This window comes from Strix aluco, chromosome 4 (assembly GCF_031877795.1).
Source record: "Strix aluco isolate bStrAlu1 chromosome 4, bStrAlu1.hap1, whole genome shotgun sequence".
In the NCBI taxonomy this organism is placed as follows: domain Eukaryota; kingdom Metazoa; phylum Chordata; class Aves; order Strigiformes; family Strigidae; genus Strix; species Strix aluco.
In genome coordinates this window covers 45935286-45958068 of record NC_133934.1, presented here as the reverse complement: position 1 = coordinate 45958068, position 22783 = coordinate 45935286, and the positions used below count along the sequence as shown (strand labels likewise).

Here is a 22783-nt window from a genome sequence, read left to right as displayed (position 1 = left end):
AAGTACAGTTTATATCAGATCATATGAAATCACATTTATATCATCAGAGACTATTTTCAGAATACAACTTGTGACCTATTCAGCAGGCTTTAAATTAAAGTAGTAGTGGCATTGTGTTTAAAATTTGTGGGTGGGAGAACAAAAGCCCACAGTCCTATCCATATGGGTTTAACTATATAATTTTCTTCCCTAATAATCCTTAAATTGCTGCATGAACCAGTGTTTTGGAAGAAATATAAAAACAAGTAGATACGAGTTAATAATAATGCCCTTCTACTCTTAATTTCAGTTTACTAATGCTAGCAACTCCTCCCTGTAAAGGGACATTTTTTTTTTTTTTAAACAGAGGCATTTTTTTAAACTGCATCTATCAAAATTTGTACCTGCGAAGGCAGTTTATTCACGTAGTTGTGATAATGATATTGATAGTAACTGCTTTTTTTATTAGTATGTACCTTAGTCTTCTTGCATGTACAGAAATGGGTTTCTGAGCCAAAGTCATTGAATCAGAGTATGAGTAAGCATCTCATGTAAATATCTGTTGCACCTATATTTGAATATAATTATGCAGCTATGGACTATATGTGTATTTACACATCCACCAATTTTTAGGAAACTATATTCAGACACCAAGGAACACAATGGTAAAATGTCTCCCTTCAATAGACAATACAGAACTTGCAGAGGGAATGACTTTTATAGGAAGGAAAGAGACTGTCTTTTGGATTGTCTTAGAAAAAATTGGGTTTATATTCTCTTTTCCTTCATTTACATCTTTCATGACACCAATAGTCATCATAACAACTTACTGATAGTAGGCTTTAAAGCATTTGTTTCAAGCAGTGTTCATGGCATAGCACGTGATTTTACAAATCCTGTAAAGTTAGCTGATCTAAAACTATTGCATCACATTACAATTCCTGAAAACAGTATTTTGCATAGGTGTGGCTATTCCTGCATAATCACTGCAGATCAGGTCTTCAGCGGATACAACAATTAGGTAACTAAAACACTTGCAAACTGGACAGTTGGATATAAATGTTTTGTTGTTAGGACCAAACAAGTCTTAACCAAGTATAAACAAATTCTAGATTGTCAGGGTTTTGTAATTTGGCAACATTCACAACATTTTTCACAGACTGCAGAAGGCAAATGGAGGTGATTGAGCTACTTCATATCACCAGATTACTAGAAATACAGCATGATCAAACAACTTATTTATCCTCAGCTGCCTTCTCAGAAATGCCTGAGCAGTCTTCTTCATGACACTTAAAAAAAATCTGTTAAAACTTTTGAAACGACAGTTATAATTAGTGTTACTGAAAGCAACTAAGTAAAGATATTAACATTTGGATTATAAAATTTTCCTTCATGGAAGATTTCCTCTGAAACATTTAAAGCTTAATAAACCTATATGTAACTGAACTCAGTGTCCTGCAACAGGAGTCGTCAGGCAGACTTGCAGTGCTATTAATTCTGCCTTTAGTATCTTCTGTCAAATGCTTGGCACTGTTGAATAAGCTTCTAGATAAATAGGAATGCCTTAAGTTAATGCAATCAGTAAAAAACTACCATTTTACTAGATATATTTCTAATGAATATGCAGTATTCATTAAAGTAACAGATTTAAAAGAAAGAAAACAACCAAAAAAAGCAAAAACAAATGGGTGAAGTGTAAACTCAGGAATGGATTTTTCGGAGCAGAGGAAAGAAAGGGAAGGGGAAAGAAGTATCAAGGCAGACAAATAATAAGTAAATAAGCCCCACTATCATTCAACAGAGGATAAAGAAAGGTACTTTTTGGTAGTGATAGAGATTTCTTTGGCACATTGAACTCCCAACTTAGCAACCGACTGTAGTCACCGTTGCTCCACATCTCTTATCCAGGCACAAGATGTCATGGCCAGGCTGAAACTGATCTAGACCTGCTGAGCACTCCAGCAGGTAAGATTGTCCTGTGATGACTCTCACATCATGAAGGCCAAGTTTGGCTCTTGGTATATCTCAAAAACATACAGGGAGAAAGATTGGAAAAGGTCTTCCTCCCACACCCCCACCAACCTCCAGAAACCACACCAGGACTACTGCTTTGCCTTATTTAGGCATCCAGTTCCTTTTTCTGTTCATATGCAACAAATCTATCATGCAGAAACTATCCAAATTTTAACAGCAATGTGAAAAACATGTCAATTCACAGAATGAATCAGAGATTTCATTTTACTTCTAAATAAACTTCAGATTACACACTCTGCCTTCGGTAACTCTTGGATGTCTTTTTTGTTTTTAATCAGTTATCTACACATGCTCATTTTAATTTATTTAATGTTTCATAGTTTTTAATACCTTTAATGTTTAAGTGAGGGTTGCATATATTTAAATACTTCTCATAGTACTTACGGGTCTTTCGAGCAGAATCTTCTACAAAAAGAGAAGAAATGTCTTCATCCACCCCTGCCTCATTCTTTGCAATACAAGTGTATGCTCCTGTATCTTCATAGCGCACATTGCTAATGTGAACCTCACTACCATTTGCTGAAAGGAGAGGAAAAATTCAACATTCAGACATGCTACAGTGCTTTCAGATTATACATTCGGAAGGCTTTCTCTGCTCATACTAATTAAACCATTTTCGTTCCTAAGTTCATAACTTGGAGGCTTGCCAAACTAATCCAAAGGTATTCAACTGGCTACTGAATTACATGCACTATTATTCATCTCACAAATTTCCAGAATACGTCAGCTGATTTTGCACTTCAGAGCCAAATATCAGTCTGAGGTTTTATGTATGCTTAAATGACTATGGTTGTCTTTAAAATCAAGTAAATATTATGCAACATAATAAAATTATGCATTTGGTCACTTGACACTATCATTGGCTTTAAACAAAATCACCTAGGTTTCCATACAACATAATGGGCTAAAATTTCAACATAAATAATAATTTTAATAAAATTGTTTCTAGTAACCAGAGGCACTGGGTTTTGTTTTCATGTGAATGCAGTGTAACAACAGAAAAAACAGGCACATTCGCATTTTACAACTAGATCAGTGTAGGAGTCTGTGGAAACCACTTCAGGAGTTGTATGTCAGCTTGAGTAGGAATGTCAACAAACAGTCCAGGTTTGACAAGCAAAGGTCTTTTAAATAATGTGATGTGAATAATGATGTGACCAATGATTCACTGCATTTTAAGTATAGTATACTTGTTCAAGTGTAGGATCTATTTTACAAAAACAGCTTTGTAGGTATTCTACAATATCCTGCCAGTAAGTACAATCATTATTCTAACAAAGAGAAAGCAGAGAAGATATGTGTGTTGGGGAATAACTGGAAGACATCTCAAATGTTTTAGCTTAAACTTCAACCCTTGGTTAAAACTATGTAAGAAGGACGTCTAGTATGGAAAGGATGCACTGATAAAGCATTCACAACCTGTAGAAAACAATAAATATGCCCCTTTACCTTGAAGAGTTAGCTGTTTGGATAATTTTGGAGTGATATCAATTCCATTCTTTAGCCACCCAAGCTGTGGGTTGGGAATACCTTCAGCATGGCACCGAAGGCTAGCTGTCACACCTGGTTCCCTTGCCTGGCTCTCCGGATAGACTCGGATGACTGGTGGAACTGAAGGCAGGAAACAATTATAATTTAGTGCAGAAGAGTATTATCTTCATCTTAAGAAAAATAATTATAAGCAATTCTAAAGACTCCTGGTGCTATATATAACAACACACAGTTGTGGTATTAGTCACATATTCAGTAACATTTGATGATGAACTCTGTCACAGTAAATTTGTGAAGCAGGAAGAATGTTCTGTGAGAAAAACCTCTTTTCATTGCCTGTGGTATAAATGAAAAAAGCCTGAATTCTAATTCAGTAGTTTGAAATTGAGTAATAAGATCTTTATTTTTCCTTAAATTTCTTTATAAAATATGAATAATGTGCAACCAGTAAGTTGTGTGATGTACAGAGACTGTAATTGTGCTGTTTCACAAACTTTTTCTTTAACAATTCACCTCCACCTTTCCCCTCTCTCCAAAACACATCTCAGCAATCCATTTTACCTGTATAGAACATGTAATCACAGAATCACATAACGGTTGAAGTTGAAAGTGACCTCTGGAGGTCATCTTGTTCAGTCCCCCTTCTCAAGCAGAGCGACCTAGAGCCAGTTGCCCGGGACCATATCTAGGATTTAGAATATCTCCAAGGAGGGAGACCTCTCTGGGCAACATGTGCCAGTCCTTGGCCACCCTCACAGTATAAAAAGTGTTTCCTGATGTTCAGACAGGACCTCCTGTGCCAAGGATACCATTTATCTTCTTTACCACATGCGCACATTGCTGCCTCATGGTCAACCTGGAGTCCACTAGGACCCTCAGGTCCTCTTCTGCAAAGCTACTTTCCACGGTGTGGCCCCCAGCATATATTGGTGCATGGAGTTCTTCTTCCCCAGGTGCAGGACATTGCACTTCTCCTTGCTTAACTTCATGAGGTTACTCCTGGTCCATTTCTCCAGTCTGTCAAGTTCCCTCTGAATGGCAGCACAACCCCCTGGTGTATCAGCCACTCCTACCAGTTTGGTGTCATCTGCAAACCTGATGAAGGTACAACTCTGCCCCATCATCCAGATCATTAATGAAGATGTTAAACAGGACATTTATAAGACTAGTCTTCAGAGTTTCATTATTAGCAAAATATAAGAATTGTTGACATCACTTTTCCAAGATTTGGAAACTTGCTGCAGTATATGCTTACTAACTAAAAATCTGCTACATACCACGCATCAGTATTGGCAGAGAGAGGGCATATGACATCACATTGGACATGTTCCTATTGGTAATCAATGATTAAGCAAGATTGAAAAATCTTGCTGTGTAGATTTTTTAGATGAGTAATTATTGATCTTATCTTTAATTATGTATAGAGAGAACTTGCTTGAGGTTGTTTCTAACAACAAAAAAATCAACTGTAATGAAGGTTAAAGAAGCATATTTCCTACTCTCCAAAATTTTGTTTAATGCAGCTTTAAAAATGTGGAATACTTAGCTGGTGTCACAAAACACAGCTGGGTAGAGGATGAAGTATCAGTTGATAACGAAAGAAGATAACAAGATCAAAAATTAACTGTGTCTATTTTGGCACAAGATTAAATATTTTCAAATGCTATCCAACTGTTTACAAGAAATGTCCCAGCATGCTGTCCTATTAGGGCATAGAAATGCCTCAGCTTTCTACATTACAAGAAATACACAAATGTACTGTATCTCAGATCAGATGCAAAAATCATTAAGTTTCAGGGATATTTTAAACTCAGTTAGAGATGAGGGTCTTTTCAAATAATATACATGGAAAATTAAACATAACCCCAATAGGCAAACTGCAAAAATATAATAAAAGAACATGGAAGAAGATTAAAAATGTTAAAATTATGGCTGCTACTTGCTTAGACTACCTGCTGAGGACATGAGCATATGAAAATCGGGGATTTAAGGTTTCTGTTGAGTTTCTGGAAGGGACTTGGATTTTATGGATGCAGATCTCTAGTTTTCATCTCAAGCCTGCCATTCCCATGCCTGTTCTGCCTCCACTTCTTCCCTGTTCTGTGTCCTCTCCCATAGGATCTGTGTGTTCCATACAGAGACCTTGCCCTCCCTGCCCTGTTCCTCGGACTGAGCCCCATTTGACTGCAAACTCAGATGGCCTGAGCCTCTTTCAGCACCTCAGTTCCCAGTCTTACTCTGTCTCATTTCCTAGGGTCCAATTTTCATGTCTGCTCTGTTCAGCATTTCTTGACAGAATGTCTTTTAGGCGGCCTACCCCATGTTGTAGATTTCCCGCTGCATCAAAGCCAAATAGTTTATTTCTCCACCTTGCCTCGAGAAGTACAAGGAGCTCCATCTCCTTAGACAGGATTGCCATCAGTTTCTCAAGCATCTCAGCAACACAAATAACCTTTAGGACCAATAGCAAGGCATTGCAACTCATTGCATTCTCACTACCTATGATAGGATATTACTTGTCTTTTTTGTGCCAGTGAAATAATTCTCAATGGATATAAAAACTTACAGGTATTTAACAACCACACCTTGACAGGCTTCTGAGTGTGTATGAAGAGAAATTTTTTAAACAGTCCAATTTTGGAGAATTTTCACTGAATAGAAAAGGAATGTATTAGTTTAGCTAGGGCAAAAGGCAGACGATATTTTCGGGGCAATTGTATTCTTAGCAAAGTTTTAGAAAATATAACTAAAATCAAATACTTCCTAAACAAACAAACAAAATCAAACCCTGTATCACAAGATGCTATCCTTGCTAAATTAACTACTCAAGAGTTAGGAGATGTGAAGGTGAGGACCTGCTCAATTGAAAGCAGGTCTGAATTTTCTTCTACTATATCATATTTCTGTAGTAGATCCTGTTCCCTTCAGCAGTGTTTTCCCATACACAGAGGTACTTGCATGACACTAATGTTTATTTATTGCCCTCTTTTTCCTCCATTTGCTGCCATTTCCCACTTTCCTCAGCAAATTTGTGTCTGATAGGTTATCTATAGCACTAGAAAAGTTTTTCAACCCTTCTTTTTCATTATAATTTTTTATTTTATATTATCCTGAAGCGTACCTGTAATATACTGCCAAGAACTGTGCAACTGAGGCAGGCAGACAATTAAAATATTAGTGCAGTATGGGCTCAGTCTAAAAAGTTAATTTGATATGACAAGCTAGATGTAAACTCTGGGTTCATTTCAGTCATTTTTTTTGGGTAACTGACCATAAATATTACCAGAAAGCAAATTTTAATTACACAAATAATGTGATTGTTCACACTGACTATCAAAGAGGAATGTTCTAATATCTTAACGTAAAGAAGCCTACTTTATATGGGAGAGGTCATTACATAGGTTAAAAAAGGAGGGGAGAGAAGACATTGCATGATTGTATTTAGCAAAATCATATATAATACAATCAAATTAATCCTGTATCCTGTATTATTCAGTTCAAAAAGCCATGTGAGACTGTTGGTTTGAAATATGGTGAATAGGTAACTATTCAATACATCTTACAATTGATATAAACCCTCCTGAAGATTATTTCAGTCAGGTCTAATGGAATGGGATGGGGAGAAGAGAGAATATAGTCTGTTCAAGTTGTTTGTAATCCAGGGAGAATGTATGTGTTTAAGAAAAGAAACATGTGATATATATAATGAACTAGGTTCTTCTATTGTTGTATATGATAACTCTAATTTTTGATTAAACTGAGATATTTTGTTTGGAAAAACAAAGGTGCTGTGTTCTTCAGACACTATAAATCACTGATTTATATCTGGCTGAGGGTCTGGACTCTCTTCACCTTAAAGTACTTTTGGCCTTTTGCCTTGGAACTAAGGTGAGGAAAATTCTTGTCACCCCTCTGCAAAAAATTGCCTTGTAAATGTGAAACTTCAGGGAGTAGGTTGCCATTGTTAACACAGAAACAGAAATGAAAATGTCACATTCATGCTACATATGTAGTGATCTGATTTGAAACATACACCATAAACTCATACCATTTTTGGAGCAGGTTTGAATTTGAAGACAGTCTTCCCTTCTGTTTATAATATGCCTAATGACATTTTTGTTTGTCTAGAAACATCTTTCCAAAAGCGAAATTCCTCAAATTCACACTTCGAAAAACCTAGCCTCTAAGACATATATGCTTTTAAAATAGAGTTATAAAAAAATATTTAAACACATCTAAGTATCATGTCTATAACTGCCAACGTGATCAATAATATTAACATCTGGTTATGACCAGCATAGATCTGTAACATGATAAACATTGAGTTAATGAGAAAACACAAGCTTTCTAGGTATTTCAGCTTTTTCAATAGCAATTTTCAAGGCTTTTTTTTGTGTCAGATGTAGATATCACATTCATGTTATCCTGAGAACAGTAATAACAAGAAAGAGTAATCATTTTTATAATGCTCCTTTAACACTTCCATTAACATAAACAATAACATAAACACAAGAAAAATATCTTGGTTTATTATTCAAATTGTTTTTTCACTTAACTGATGTATACACTTCTGTTCTCTTAAATAGCTGAATATTAGCATATAAAGTGCTTAACTGAATATAATACCATCAAAGGACATTTTAGAGACAGGTGGTCCCCTACCAAATACAACAACCCATAATATATCTTAGTTTGTTACAGATTTTTTGCTCTGACCACTGTTTACTACTTTGTTTAGAAGAACTCTACCAGCATTCCCCTAGAAACTTTTGAATGGCTGCTGTGGAAAAGCAGAGGCTAATAAACAAGCATAAGGGAGATGATACAAATCCTTCTGAAATACAAATTAAGTAAAGACAGATTTTAATGAACCAATTATGGAGTTGATATTATAAATATTTTAATGGAGATTGAATTGCATAGCTCTATGTCTTCAGTGATACTAAGACCATCACATACACCAATCATTATCTGAGAACAGGTTTTCTAAATCATGGTGTTTATGACACGCGATGTCAACAACAGTAAAGGAAAAATACCTGATGGAATGAATTTCAATATCACAGATATATGGAGGAAAAAAATAAAAATCAAACTGACAGGCTCAGATTCATATAGTCTCAGAATCATATAGTAATAAAATTATAAATTTTGGAAGTTTTAAGTACTATGTAAATGTTAATAATTAGCACTATTTAATGAAACAGTTACTCCTGCCCCGTTACAACTCTGTATTTTGGGGTTTTTTTAATAGTTTATATGAAAAAGGGTTAAATAGCAACTTATTATAATATTGCTTACAATAATTACTTTACATGTGCACTTTACATTACACTTTTACAGTGCTCATTATCTGTATTGTTAAGACTCCAAAGGAAGCCCATTATTCTTTACTACTGTAACAGTCAAAGCAAAACTCAAAAAAAATTTCCTAAAGATCTTAATCTTAAAAGAAAAATAAACCAAAATTATATATATAATATCTGCAAAGTAGTCAATGTAAAATACAGAAATATTTTTTCTAAAAATATATAGATTTACACAACTGGAAATCAAGAAAAAAAATCTAATTACATTGTTTTCACTGAACCTTCACATTAGATCTCTGTGATCAAACAAAGCTTCATTATCTCATTTACATTTTGTCTGATTCTCCTGTTAATACAAGTATCATTATATTAATTAGCCATTATCATAGCTACAAGTACTGACCATCATGCCTGTCCTTAGGAAGATTACTGCTTAAAAGCACAGATCTAAACTGTGGAAGAGCTGTTCGTTAGACCTTTAATCTCAATGGCTTTAACTCCATTTATACACAATATGCACAGCAAATGTTCCTGTTGCTCAAACGGACTCCTTTCTCCTTTTCCTTGCTCCGCAAAAAATGAACATCCAAATCATGTTGGAAGGTACCATTGTAGTGTCAACTTGTGAAACAGCAGCTATCTGAGCAGAGCAAACATGGACTAGTCAATTTGTTTGGACAACCTTAAATTTATATGAATGATACAGAGGAGTAATGCTAGTGATTGCCTTTGGCACCATAAAGGTTTACAGTGGTTTCTAGATGAAAAATACAATTTCCTGACAGACACTTCATCACCACAAAAATCTACAGTTGTCCTCCTTCACCTCTCCCAAATTATGTTTCTTGATTTTCTAGTCTTGCAGAAAACCTTCAACTTAAGTGCAGTTTTGCCTCATTGTATGCTGAACTGAGCCAAACATGAAGAATCACAGTATTTTAACCATTGATCCTCTTCAATATTATTAACACATTAGGATTGGTAGAGAACATGTTGAAAAGAATATAATTTGTTAATAAATTATGGTAAACCAGAACACATAAAACAGAAGGAGAAAGTTGGTCAAGGACCTTCTAATGTGCTCAACTCACCAGTAATTCTGCTATGTCTGCAGGAATTAAAATATGAGTAAACTGCAATTCAGTCTTCTCGCTAGTTTAGCCACTAAACTCACTAGTTTAGTCAGTATTTGCTACCTGACTTCAAACGGCAGAAAACAGTCCTTGAAGAAAAATTTGAAGGAGGAAAAGATGTTGATGCCATGCATTAGATCAAGGAGGACACTCCATTGACAAAATGTTGGGGGTCAGAAGGGGAAGAAATTGGAAAAAAAAATTTAAAAGAGATAGATAGATAGATAGATAGATAGATAGATAGATAGATAGATAGATGATAGATAGATAGATAGATAGATAGATAGATAGATAGATAGATAGATGATAGATAGATAGATAGATAGATAGATAGATAGATAGATAGATAGATAGATATTCTAAGCCAGTTTCCTGGAGAAACACAATGGCAGACAACATGTTAAGAAAATGGCAAACAACCACTAAACATCAAAGTAATTTAAAATGTGAAGGATATTAACAACAGAAAGTGGGAAAAAATGGCTATTAAAAGACAATAGACAAAATAGACAAAATAAACTTGGAAACTGCTTTTGGTGTGAATATCAATGAAAGATATCAGTATCAGAAAATTTTTCAGCATTTTTGGATAAGAGATGTCAAGAAAAGTCAATTATAACTGACTATCAATTAACAAAAAAAATGATGGCAGCAGCAGTGCTGTCTAGACCAAGAAACTAGGTATAGAGTATGCTTCTACAGAAAGTTAGAGCCTGTTAATGCAAAGTAAATTTACAGGAGAAGATTGAGTTCAAACATGATTCTGAATAGGATTAAGTATCAACATGGAATGATAAATACTGATAGTTTACTGCAGAAAGGTAGACTTAAAAGTCAAATATGAACATTGAAGTAACAGGAAAGCACAAAGTCACTCAAAAAAAAAAGACATTAAACCTCACTGGGGGTAAAGTTCTGTGGGACCCTTGGGCCCTTGATCAGTGGAGGAGAACAACTGCTTCAAATAATTTAGGAAAAAAAATACATATAGGAAAAAGAGCTAGGAGAGAGTACTACTGTTCAAGATAAGGGAAAGGCCTGTCTTCAGGGCACCAGCACAACTTAAGTGCAGTTGTTACAAGTACAGGGTTCAGGAAAGTGGTGCTTAGAACTTGAACAGATACAGGAAAATGTAAAGATCAAGATTTCAAATCCAGATGCCTCTAGTTAATCTATGTAAATTGTGGTTAGATTTCAAAATAATAAACGTGAATTTAAAAGCCTACATCAATTACAAAGCTTTTAATTAATGCATTTTAAAAATTTTATATTAAAATTCAACATTCTTAACAGAAGAGACCTATGCACTTATTTTTCCAAATTTGTCTCCAGAATTGCTAAATTAATACTAAAACTGATTTATCTGTATATATCTATATGTATATATAATAACACTTATTTTGCAGATAACATACTAAAAGACCTCACAGGTGAACAGTTCACAGTACACAGCAAGTCCTCTGCACTATCTTTACTCCTTTTAATAACAATTGTTCATATGAAAGTAATACATGAAAATTATTATGTTTTATTGTTTTGCAAGGTTATTTATAGGAGAACAATGAGGAAAAAAAATTATCTCTTTTTCTGTTAAGCTGTAACACAATATAAAGAAAGTAAAATAGCAACAACAGATCTGCTTAACAAAATCCAAATCCAAGTCGCTTATGGCTTGGTAATTAGAACATTTTTCCTTACCGTTCACTTGAAGAACATGAGTTTGATAGAGCTTATCATAGCCATCAGCATAGCAGGTGTAATTTCCCATATGAGTTGTGGTAACCTTAGTAATGTACAAGGACCCATCATCTCCAAAATCCTACCGGGAAAGATTAAAAACAGGATTATCATAATTATGCCTGCATCTCTACAGTAATTATGCTCGTCATCTTGGCAACAAAGCTGTGATGCAAATATCAAACATAACCCAGAATAGCTGACAGCAATCTGAAACCCAAATATTATATTTGTGAATAGTGGAATTGTTTGATCTTGCCACATATACTGTGTCTGTAAAAGAAAATATAATTTTTACTATAACAACAAGTTAAACTCTGCAGACATAAAATGTTTGTTTATTTAGCTATGATAGTTATTTGCAGAAGGAAAGTGATTTAGGATTGGATCTGATCAAATAGAAAAACTAAAGTTTTGCACAATTTAACAAGGCAAATGACATCCTGTGGAAGTGTGGTCAACCTTTGAAATGAGCAGATACACAAACCAAAAAAATCCTAATTTTTTTTCAATTTAAGTCACAATTTTTAACTTCACCCTTTTATATATTGTTAATTGGCATATAGGTTCCACTGTATGAGCACCAAATTTGACCTTCATTTTGATTCCCAGTTCAATTTTAACTATGCCAGTTATTGTATGGAACATTTAATAGTCAAAGTGTCATGTCATTCTAAAGTGCTTGTACAAATTCTGCTAGGACACTTCTTGATATTTAGTTTATTTTCAGTCTCACCCAGCAATCCTTTTATTGTTATATATGCAGTTTATTTACATAAAACAGCAAATAACATAAAATAGAAATGTAAAACTATGAAAAAATGTCTTTCAGCCTAGTAGATAGTTTCTGCTGTAAAATATTTAATTCAGAAATGAAAGTGTACAAGCTATGAGGAAAAACCTGCAAAACACAGTCTGTTTCATGACAGGAAAAAGTATGCCAGATCTTCTATGGTATGTAAGTCAGCCCAGGTTCCTGAAGGGAACCCATACTCTATAATCACAGAATCACAGAATCTTCTAGGTTGGAAAAGACCTTGGAAATTGTATGCCTAATGTTAATATAGCCTATCATAAACTCAGTTACCTTTCTTGCATATTAAAAAGCTGTTTCAAAGCTTCTTAATATGAATACAATACAGTTTCCTTTTTATTTTTATCTCAAACTTATTCATGGTCATCTTACAGTCATTTTATACTCCTTAACATAAATAGCCTCTAAAATAGCCTTTAAAATCTTTAAATAACTTAAAATATCCTCTCCTTATGATTAACCACAGGATACAGTATTATATAATATACACATTGTAATTATATGCAACACAAATATTCACACACTCAGAGGCTCACACACAGAGCCCAAAGTATACAACAGGTGTCCAATTCATTAGAATAGGGTTAATCACCAACCTACAATATCTACATGTCTCATTAGATACAGCGATTCATTACAGAAGCACTACTTTTGTAAACTGATTTCAGGGATCTGGGATTCCAGAAAGCAAGTGTTACTGGTGAAGACCATGGCAAAGGAGGCTTTCAGTACATCAGTCTCTTCCACTTCTTTTGTTACTAGGTCCCATACCCCACTCAGCAGCAGGCCCGTATTTTCCATAGTCTTCCTTTTGCTGCTGATATAGCTCTGAAGCCCTGTAGAAGCTCTTCATGTCCCTCACCAGCTTCAATTCCAGGGGGGCTTTGTCTTTCCTAATCCTGCACATTCAAATAGTGTCTCCATGTTCTTCCTGGGCCACCTGTCCTTGCTTCCACCTTTCTTCATTTTTAGTTGAGTTCTGTCAGGAGCTCCTTGTTCTTTAATACAGCCCTCTGGCTGCCTTTGATTTTCTGTTTATTGTGCCAGACCATTCTTGTGCATAGAGGAGGTGATCCTTGAAAATCAATCAGCTCTCTTAAACTCCTCTTATTTTCAGCATGGTCTCATATTCCAAGCACGTCCTTGAACAGGTTGAACAGGTTGAAGTCTGCTCTCCTGAAGGCCAGAGTTGTGCTCCTGCTTTTTGCCTTGCCGCCTTCTCTTAGGATTCTCGACTCTACCATCCCATGGTCACTGCAGCCAAGGTTGCCCTGACCTTTATATCCCCAACCAGTTCTTCACCAATTTTGTAGCCTTCTCTGTAAATTCCTCAAAATCTCCTTAACACCTCACTCGTGGAGTCTGTAAGCTGCACAGCAAAAGAACTTTGATAAAAAAAAATTACTATGTGCTGCCTTATTCTTACATTCTATCCTTTGAACATTATCAATGACAAAATACTGGGCTAGATTAACCTCTGGTCTATTATGACTATTCTTACATTATTTCATGATCTCATCTAACACTTTCCTAATTTTTTGGGATTCACTTTTTTCAGTCCCCACTTTCCAGTTTTGATTCTTTCCCAGAGAACATAACCTCAGTGATTTTATGCTCATATTTCACTCAAGCTGCCTTTCCCTGTAACATCTTCAGTATTCTTTTAGATTGAAATTTAAATGTAAAAATTGAAATCTAGATGAATTTATCTTTAATTTCTCTATTTTCTTACCATAAATATACTTAAAATATTATTCAGAAAACATATATCTCACTGTATTTCTTTGCCCAAAGGTGTTTGGTCAACTAAATTTCACATTGCAGAGCCCTGTGCTTCAGATGATTCTGCTAGCTGCTCACTGAGAGAAGAAAATAACCCACCTAAAAATTAACCTATCTGGTAAGACTGTCAATCAATAACATGCCTTTCCTAAATTAACTATAGCTTTCTGTATTAGCACTTCAGTTACACAGACAATATTTCTACCAAGTCTTCAATATGCCATTATGTAAATCATCATTACAAAAATAATAATAAAAAAACCTTTAATGCTTACTTTTTAACTTCAATTATGCGAACTAATACAACAGGATTTCCATTCAAAAAACCCCACCTGAATAACTCCAATAATCTTCCTAGTTGGATATTTTTCTTTATCTCTTTCTAAAGTGTATGAATCAGTAAGTTCAGTTAACTTTTTCCCCTTACTAGCTAAAAATGTTTTCAAAATGTTGCTCATCAAGTTATTAGTGGAAGAATGAAGAACAGATGTTCAAAAGAGCCACACTAGAGGTACCTATATTTTGTCTAGCAAATGGCTAATATTTTTGCTGTCTGAAATTTTTGGCCTAATCTCTGTCAAAGGTATTTGTGAACAAAATAAGTCATAGGATGGAGTATATTAACATTTAGCTGCTACAATACAGTCTGGAGACTAGTTTAATTTAACATTCCTTATGCAAAGTTATTAGATATTGCTTTGAAGCACACTTACCAATTCCAGACCTTTGACTGATTCACTGTGGCATGATGATATCTTTAGGTACCATAGTTATTTTCTAAGTAAATGGATGTCTGTGTTATGGCTTCTCCTTTTTCATAGAAACCATGGATAAAACATCCTTGCACTTATTTTACTGAGACATCAGTATTTCAATAGGATTCCCACATGACATCATCACTTCATCACTCAGAGAGTCTGAATCATATGGATGGCTATTTTTGTTGGTGTGGCGGTTTTAGTTTTGTTGTTTGATTTGGGTTTTTTACAACTACAAAACAAATGTGCCTAGCTTATTGTTATACTGAGTTCAATGTTTGTTTTGTTAATGAAAGCAAACAATTTAGTACAAAGAGAACTTAATGTTGTAAGCAGCATTTGGAAAGGTATGGTGAAGTATAAACAGAGATCTTTGACACCGAATGTTGACATATATTTAGTGTTTTATAGAATAACTCACAAGCTAAGTCACTGATAAAAACTGCATTTATACAGACACACACAAGCATCACTGAACCAGAGCTTTCAAATAACAGCAGCAATACATATAGAAAAGGGTTTTCCTACCTTTTGAGAAAATATTTGATGACCAGAAAAACAATGCTACAAGATCAATTTTTGTTAAATAGCCTAATGTTTAAATAGAAATGGCCTGGTACTCCTACAATTAAATTGAGAAACTTTAATTATTTTTGTCATGCATAAAAAGGATAGAATTGAACAATTATTTTAACAATGATCCCACTGCAACTCTGTTCTACTGGATGACTTGACATTTGAGAATCATGATACATGTCACAAATAACAAGTAAAGGATTATGGAAAGTGACATTTGACAGTGAATCTTTGCTTAGTTGTCTCAGTGTTAATACAACAGAAACCTAAAGGTGATTTTTGTTTTTAAATCAGTAATTATTTCCTTTGGTTTTATAAATTGCTTTTGTATGCTAATACTTTGCATATGAGAGAATCTATGATCATTTGCATGCACTTCTTCATTAACAGCTCTAGAAAGACTGTTGCCAGCTTACTCCCCACAAGAGAATGTATAATGAAACAGACTACTTGAATTTTTTCATTATCATAGAGACTAGGATTGGTTTGGTTTGGTTTGGTTTGTGGGGTTTTTCTACACCATAGTTAATTTATTGTCAATATATTGCTCTCTTAAATAACTTCTTGTTTTGTTTTGTATAAAAACCTTCTGTACTCCAAATCCTGAGTATTCTCTCATCTAGAGATCACAACCTTCCCCCAGAAAATATCTCCCCCAAAATGAAAAATATCATGTCTTTATTTTCCTTTCTGCTGAGTGCATCCATACTGTTCCCCGCCCAAATCTCACTTGTAACATGAAACTGAGAATCCGGTTCAAAGAATTTAAGTTCAGAAAATTGAATTGAGAATGCAGTCTAAATTTAGGTGGTCTGAAGGCATTTTTTTATTTTATTTTTTTAAAACAGAAAACATGATTGTTCTAGAAAAGAAGGTCTAACTGCCTCACAAAATAAGTTTTGATCTAGTGCTTAGAGTCCCAAATAACATATAGGTACACCATAGTTAAATCATTAAGGTACATAATTCAAACTAGGGCTTGGTACCTGGGCTTTTCACATTTCGAGTGATACAAAGGATTCATCTTTAACTCAAAACCCAGGAAATATTCTCCTGATTTTCACATGGGGTTGGTTGGTTGGTTGTTGTCTGGGGGGCTTCTACTACTTTTTTTTTTACTCTTGTAATTTTTCAGGCCTAGATGATAACTTCCTGACAAGCATTTCAGCCTCAGCTTTTTACACAGAGATCCAAACATTTTACAAAACTGAACATACTGTATTTAAGAGATCTGTGAACTGGTTAAGAGTCTTTTCTGCTCTGTAAGCTCAGTTCCTGACAGCTGATGAATTCTATGTGTGTTTTCTGGAACACCAGCGCACACCAGTACCTAAACATTGGTACACAGTAAAAAGGTGATTTTTATGCACCAAAGTTTACACTTACACATTTTCAGAGTACTGATTTTATGGGGCATGTTTCATGTAGGTCAGAAGAAAGAATTGATACAATCTTCTGGCCTTAAAATTTTCAGCTTCTAAAGAACTTCAAAATATTAAGCTTAACTCCAAAAATCCACACTTTGGGGAAGGAAAGAAAAAAAGGAAAAGGTAACAAAAACAATAAAGAAAAGAATACAGGAATGAGGACATGAGAACTGGAGATGTGAATATTTAGTTACATTATCTTCAGACAGAAAAAAATGAACTGTTTCCTTAATAAATAGAATTAGAAAGCACCAAATATTTTAAATTAATAGCTTTTTGATTACACATGAAACCTGTATTTCTATTTGCAGTCTCTGACAAACCTACAACAAAGAATAAAATTGTATTGGTTAGTATCTTTTTTCTAATGATGGTTAAAAATATAAACACTGTAACACTGTTATACTAGGTCAGTAATGATGACAACACAATTTGGGTGGGGACTTCCCCCTCCTCCTTTTCAAAGGGAAATCTTGATTTTCTTATGGGAAAACGAAAAAAAATCACCTGTTTTGGAACTGATCAGGAAAATAATTTGCACCTAAGAATTAAAATTTTGCATTGGTCTGCTAAGGGAAAGCTGCATCAATAATTGCAGCCATCTAGATATTTTTGAAACAACAGCTGTTTGCTCGTAAAATGCAGTCAGTATTCATAATCCCAATTTTTCCTATGCATCCCTCCACACGTTCTTCATTTGATTTCAGCTGACTCATGGAAGTACCAGTAATACTAATGTCACATTTTTGTTCATATTTTACATATTCATTTTTCAGTATCTGTAACTTTATTACAAGGACACAGAGACCAGATAACCTTTTGAGGGTTAACTGGAAACATTTTTAAAATACTTATTGATGTGTGCTTGGTTTGCCAGATAAATTCAGCTCAGGCTTTTCATGCTAATGTCAATGTTACAACTCCTACTTTCCAAGTAATCAGTTTCTCTGTTCATGTTGGCAGAGCAATGCAACTCTGCAGTTTGCTATTGCATGTCAGAAAGAAATCTGAGAATAATTGAGTCTGGCACAAATCCAAGATTTTTTAAGTTTTCCTTCTAGCTCAAGAGGGAAAACAAAACCTAAATTTCCTAAGCACAAATTTTGTGTGTCTTCTCTCAATCTCATATTTTACAGCTGCAATAAGAACAAATAATAAATCTAGTGTAAATCCACTGGTTAAAGAACCAGCCTGACAGAAATTTGTAAATCCAGTCAAAGCTTAAAGGAAGAATGAACACAGCTTAATATAGTGAGTAGTAATACAGTATATACAGTAGAAAGTCACAGGATCTTAAAAGAAAATCTGTTCTGAAGAATGTAACACCAGAAAAGAGTTTGTGGTTATTAATGCAGGCTAACTTTAGTCAAGGGAAATTAATCTTTCTAATCTTCTTTTACAGTCAGTTGAGAAAGCTAAAGGTAGCAAAATCCTTTCATGAGACAGTTCAGTGGATCTGCCTTTGCTCATTGCTTGAGTTACCGCCTACCTTTCTCTGCTGACCATGGAAACAAACTTCCTAGCTATAATTAGGCATTGTAAGTATTTCATTGGTCCCTCTGCTTATTGACGCTGAGGAGACTGGAAACAAAAAAAAAAAAAAAAAAAGGAGTGATTTTTACAAAGGCTGTTTTTCAGCACAGCAAGGTAGCCTTGCTAGCATCACTTTACTGCCAAAGGGCAAAAAGGTGATCATTCAGTGAGTAATTCAGAACACCTAACTATGCAGATTGAGGAAGTCTTTGTGCATATCTTCCTAAGCTTGTTTTACAAATAATCAATACAGAGATGACCCTCTATTATCACTTCCTAAAATAAGACTTTGTAATGCATGAGCCCCAACCATTACTTGAACAGGATTTACCTGTATTCAGCCAATCTGAGAAATCCAACAACAAATAAATAGAATAACACTGTACCTACTTAAGTAAGTAGAGATGTATGATTTTTCCTTCTCTTGGACACAGTAAGGACTGCCATTTCACTTCATGAGGAAATAGCAACATCTAATACATGGTAACAACCATTATTCTATGAAAAACACGCAGCAGCTTGCTTTGTGATTTTCAGACTATGTAGTTGATTAAAAATTGGTTTTGCTGTTTCGAAACCTAATAATGTTACAAGCTTCCCAAGAACCTGAAGAGGGACCACACTGAAAAGCACCATAAAACCCCCAACTCCTAGATCACCAGTGAGAATAACAACTTCATTTTATACATAGTCATGTAAAGAGAATTTGGATCTTGTATATGGGAGATATGAACTAGACATAAGTGACAGCTTTGCCAAAGTACTAGTGCACTTGAGGCTAGCCATAAAACATCACTAATCTTTTACTTCCCCAAAATACTCTGTAACTTTATGCTATCTTGCTATGAATCTGCAATAATGACTGCTAATTTATTCAGACATTCAAAATCTCCAACTGAGTAGATACAGCTTATTTTAAATGGAAAGTTCAGCATGCTCTGATACAGCTGTCTTTTTTATTGGTTCATGTTACACAGAGATCTTCAGAATGACTCATATACCATTTAACTTCTACTTCTTTTTAACAAAACGAATTGTTATACAATTGGATTTAATCAGATAAAGCTATTTGACATTTGTTTCTCATAGATTTTTAAATTTAAGGTCATAACCAGTGACATGAATTTATAATTACCCAATTACCAGAGTTTATTACAATTCCCCCAAATTGGTGGTTTGTTTTTTTTTTTTTTTTTAGTTTGGCTTTAATTACAGATGTATTTATTATTACACATGAAGCTAGATTTTCAAAAAGAAACTAGCTTTGCACTGTACAGTTCACTTGTATCAGATCACATTCCAAAGTGATGTATAAGTGCTAGGAGGCCCCAGAGAAGTATTAACCAATTTATGTTTTAAGGTGACTCAATTTAAGGCCAGATTTTTGGAATAAGCTTGACAAGAGCATCCCCATTTCTACTTTCTTTCTTTAAACACTTTTTATTTGTAGGAAGAGTGTACAGAAATCCTTGCATAAATTTTACTGATTCTGAAAACATCAACTCTTCGTAATTACACTGGGATAAGATTGAATTTATTTTCCATCACTTAGCTTACAAGCACTTTTGTTTTCAATGTAGAAAGTTTATTGGACTTTTTGATCTTCCTATTGCATAAAATACTGGGTGTCAGTTTTAGTTTCATGAGTACAAACCCTTTTTCTTATGTTGACAATAATTCATATTTGCGGTTCCTGAACTGCACTCATCTTAAAGTAATAGAACTCATTTTATTTCACAGAAACAAATTTCTCAGGATGTTTCTTTACAAACTCAAGAGAATCCACAAACAATAAAAAATTAACCCTTTTAACTTTCATATTACTAAAATTTTCATCCAATTTTCATCCAGTCTGTCCCATGTATTTCTGAACTATCCAGGAGTGAGACAGACAGGCAGGTAGAGTGTCTTCAAGCCTTATGCAGTCTGCAAAAGCTCTGCAGGACAAATTTTGTTTTATTACACACTACTCTGTGTACATATGATAAACCAATGGGCAATAAAATACCTTGTCAAAGACATACAGTTTTCAAATATCTTGCAGAGAAAGCTACCTAAAACAAAAAAGATAGAGTTTGGTAGGGAATTTCCTACCATGTGGTAGCTGAAGAGGAGGTACAGGGAAAAAAAGAAAAAAATAAATCTAGTACCTTCAACCTGATTTTGAAAATCAGAATGATTCACTTTAGGTTATTCTTAGGGTACAAAGGGGAGAAAAAGCGTACTGTAACTTTAATAATTCTCTTTAAGATGATAACATATTTTATATGCAGCATTAATGTATGACCTCCAGACAAAAGTAGAGAGAAAAGAGAGCCAGTCACACATGTTACTTGGATAATTAATACAGTGACATTTGTGCCAGTTTGTTATCAGGTATGTTATATAAGAAATGGGCATATATATGCTAAGAACGATCTTGACTGGAATTGCTACACAAAAGATTTTTAAGTATACACCTGAATACATACAACAAAGTGAGTGACATCCATCCACTGCCATTTTTTGCTCTTTACTTATAACATCAAAATATTGACAGCTTGAATGCTAGCACAGCAGCATCACTTAACAAGGCTCTAGCCCAGATGACAGACTCAATACTCATAAAAATACTTTTCTTAGAGTCTTTTAAGCAAAGAGCAAATCACAGTCCATCTGAACTAAGCACTTAGTATGAGCTGGAGTACAAGCAAAGGCTGAATTACACTAATAAAAAGTGTATTTTTATTAGCTGAGACAATTTACATTTAATACCAATCTTGGTTATCTGCAAGCATCACATACATTGCCTTTGCTCAATCCACTAATACAGCATTACATGTTCATCAGTCTAATCTGTTATCACAAAAAGCTTTGGTAAATTGCAGCTACCTCAAGATTTTCAGTGTAACCACTGAAACTAGTTATGTAGGATATTTTTTTTTTCCTTCTTTTCCCCTCTCTACACAAATGAACTGTGATGATATATTTTAGTGAGAGCCTTTGTATCCTCTGGTCATGATTTTTGATCAGGTAAACTATAAGCTATTGCAAGAGGTCCCGGTACAAAACAAGACAAATTACAGTGTTCAGAAAGTTGTCTGTTAAAAAAAATGTTTCAGCATGTGGTGGCACTGACAAACATTGTCTAGAGCTGTACCAAGTATGATTTCTGTTCTTTTACTAATATGAAGCCAAGATGTTATAAAGAAAGTTAATAAGCCTACAGGTATGATATATTTTGATGGTTGTTCATACACAAATACAATAGCATAATGCTGAACTAACAAAATTTTATCTTTTCTACACATTATGACCAGTTAAGATATTTGTATTTCTTCTTTCTCATACATATCTTTCTGTTAGATCTAGTCTGTCTTCAAGTCACAGAAATGAGGACGGAAATTCCCCAGTTCCTAAAGGGATTGAGAATAGTGGTCATTAATATCTTCTGGTTGTTATTAACAAAGTAAAGAAATCTTGCTGATATTTAACAACTTTGTTCCTATTAAACACTCACATAATTTTTTCTACATGTAAAGTTTATCATATCCTGCTAGTTGCAAAATTCTTAGTAAACTATTATCTTGAAGCAAAGTGCCTAATTGAGGTACATGTATTTCCTATGCATTATTAACAGTTTAAAAAAAAATCAAACACAAGTATTTTCAATTGCACAATTGAAACCAAGACCATGAATTCCAGTTACACAAAACACTGATATGAAATATTTATATGCAAATCAGAGTATCATGCTGAGTCATGACCATATTCTTGTGCTGTCTTTGAATTGAGAGTAACAGGCTCTCTCCTCTGTGAGACATCCACTGCTTCAATTTCACTACCGCTGTGCCAATCATAATAAGTAATCCTCTTTTGTTGCAACAATAGTTAACTCTGTTAACAGACCTCAAGTTTCTATGAGATCTACCAAGATAATATATATTCTTATATATACCTCTCAGTATACCATTATTGTTTATATTTGTCTCCTGTATTTAATTTTTGCTTTTTTAACTATGGCTTTCTGTAATGGACCCAAAAATTCATTAGAAGTACAAGTCCTTTATGAACCATGAAGCTATATATACTATACCTTCTGTTTTCACCTCTGTTCTATGCTTTCATATTAAACAATGGGACAGCATTATTCATTGGAAAGCTTCTATGCTATTGTCACCATATATAACTGTATTACTGAAATACCATCATACAAATTTTTCTTATATAC

The 22783-nt window shown here is 34.3% G+C and overlaps 1 protein-coding gene across 2 annotated transcripts in view; it reads right to left on the bottom strand.

Moving 5' to 3' along the window:
* FSTL5 (follistatin like 5) overlaps positions 1 to 22783 on the bottom strand; it is a 332447-nt gene that overhangs the window by 67322 nt on the left and 242342 nt on the right. For both annotated transcript variants that reach the window (XM_074822912.1, XM_074822913.1), the window contains exons 8-10: positions 11645 to 11765; positions 3463 to 3624; positions 2398 to 2532 (exon numbers count right to left, since the gene is read on the bottom strand). In XM_074822912.1, the coding sequence (XP_074679013.1) occupies positions 2398 to 2532; positions 3463 to 3624; positions 11645 to 11765 (418 nt within the window). The remainder of the gene's footprint in view (positions 1 to 2397; positions 2533 to 3462; positions 3625 to 11644; positions 11766 to 22783) is intronic.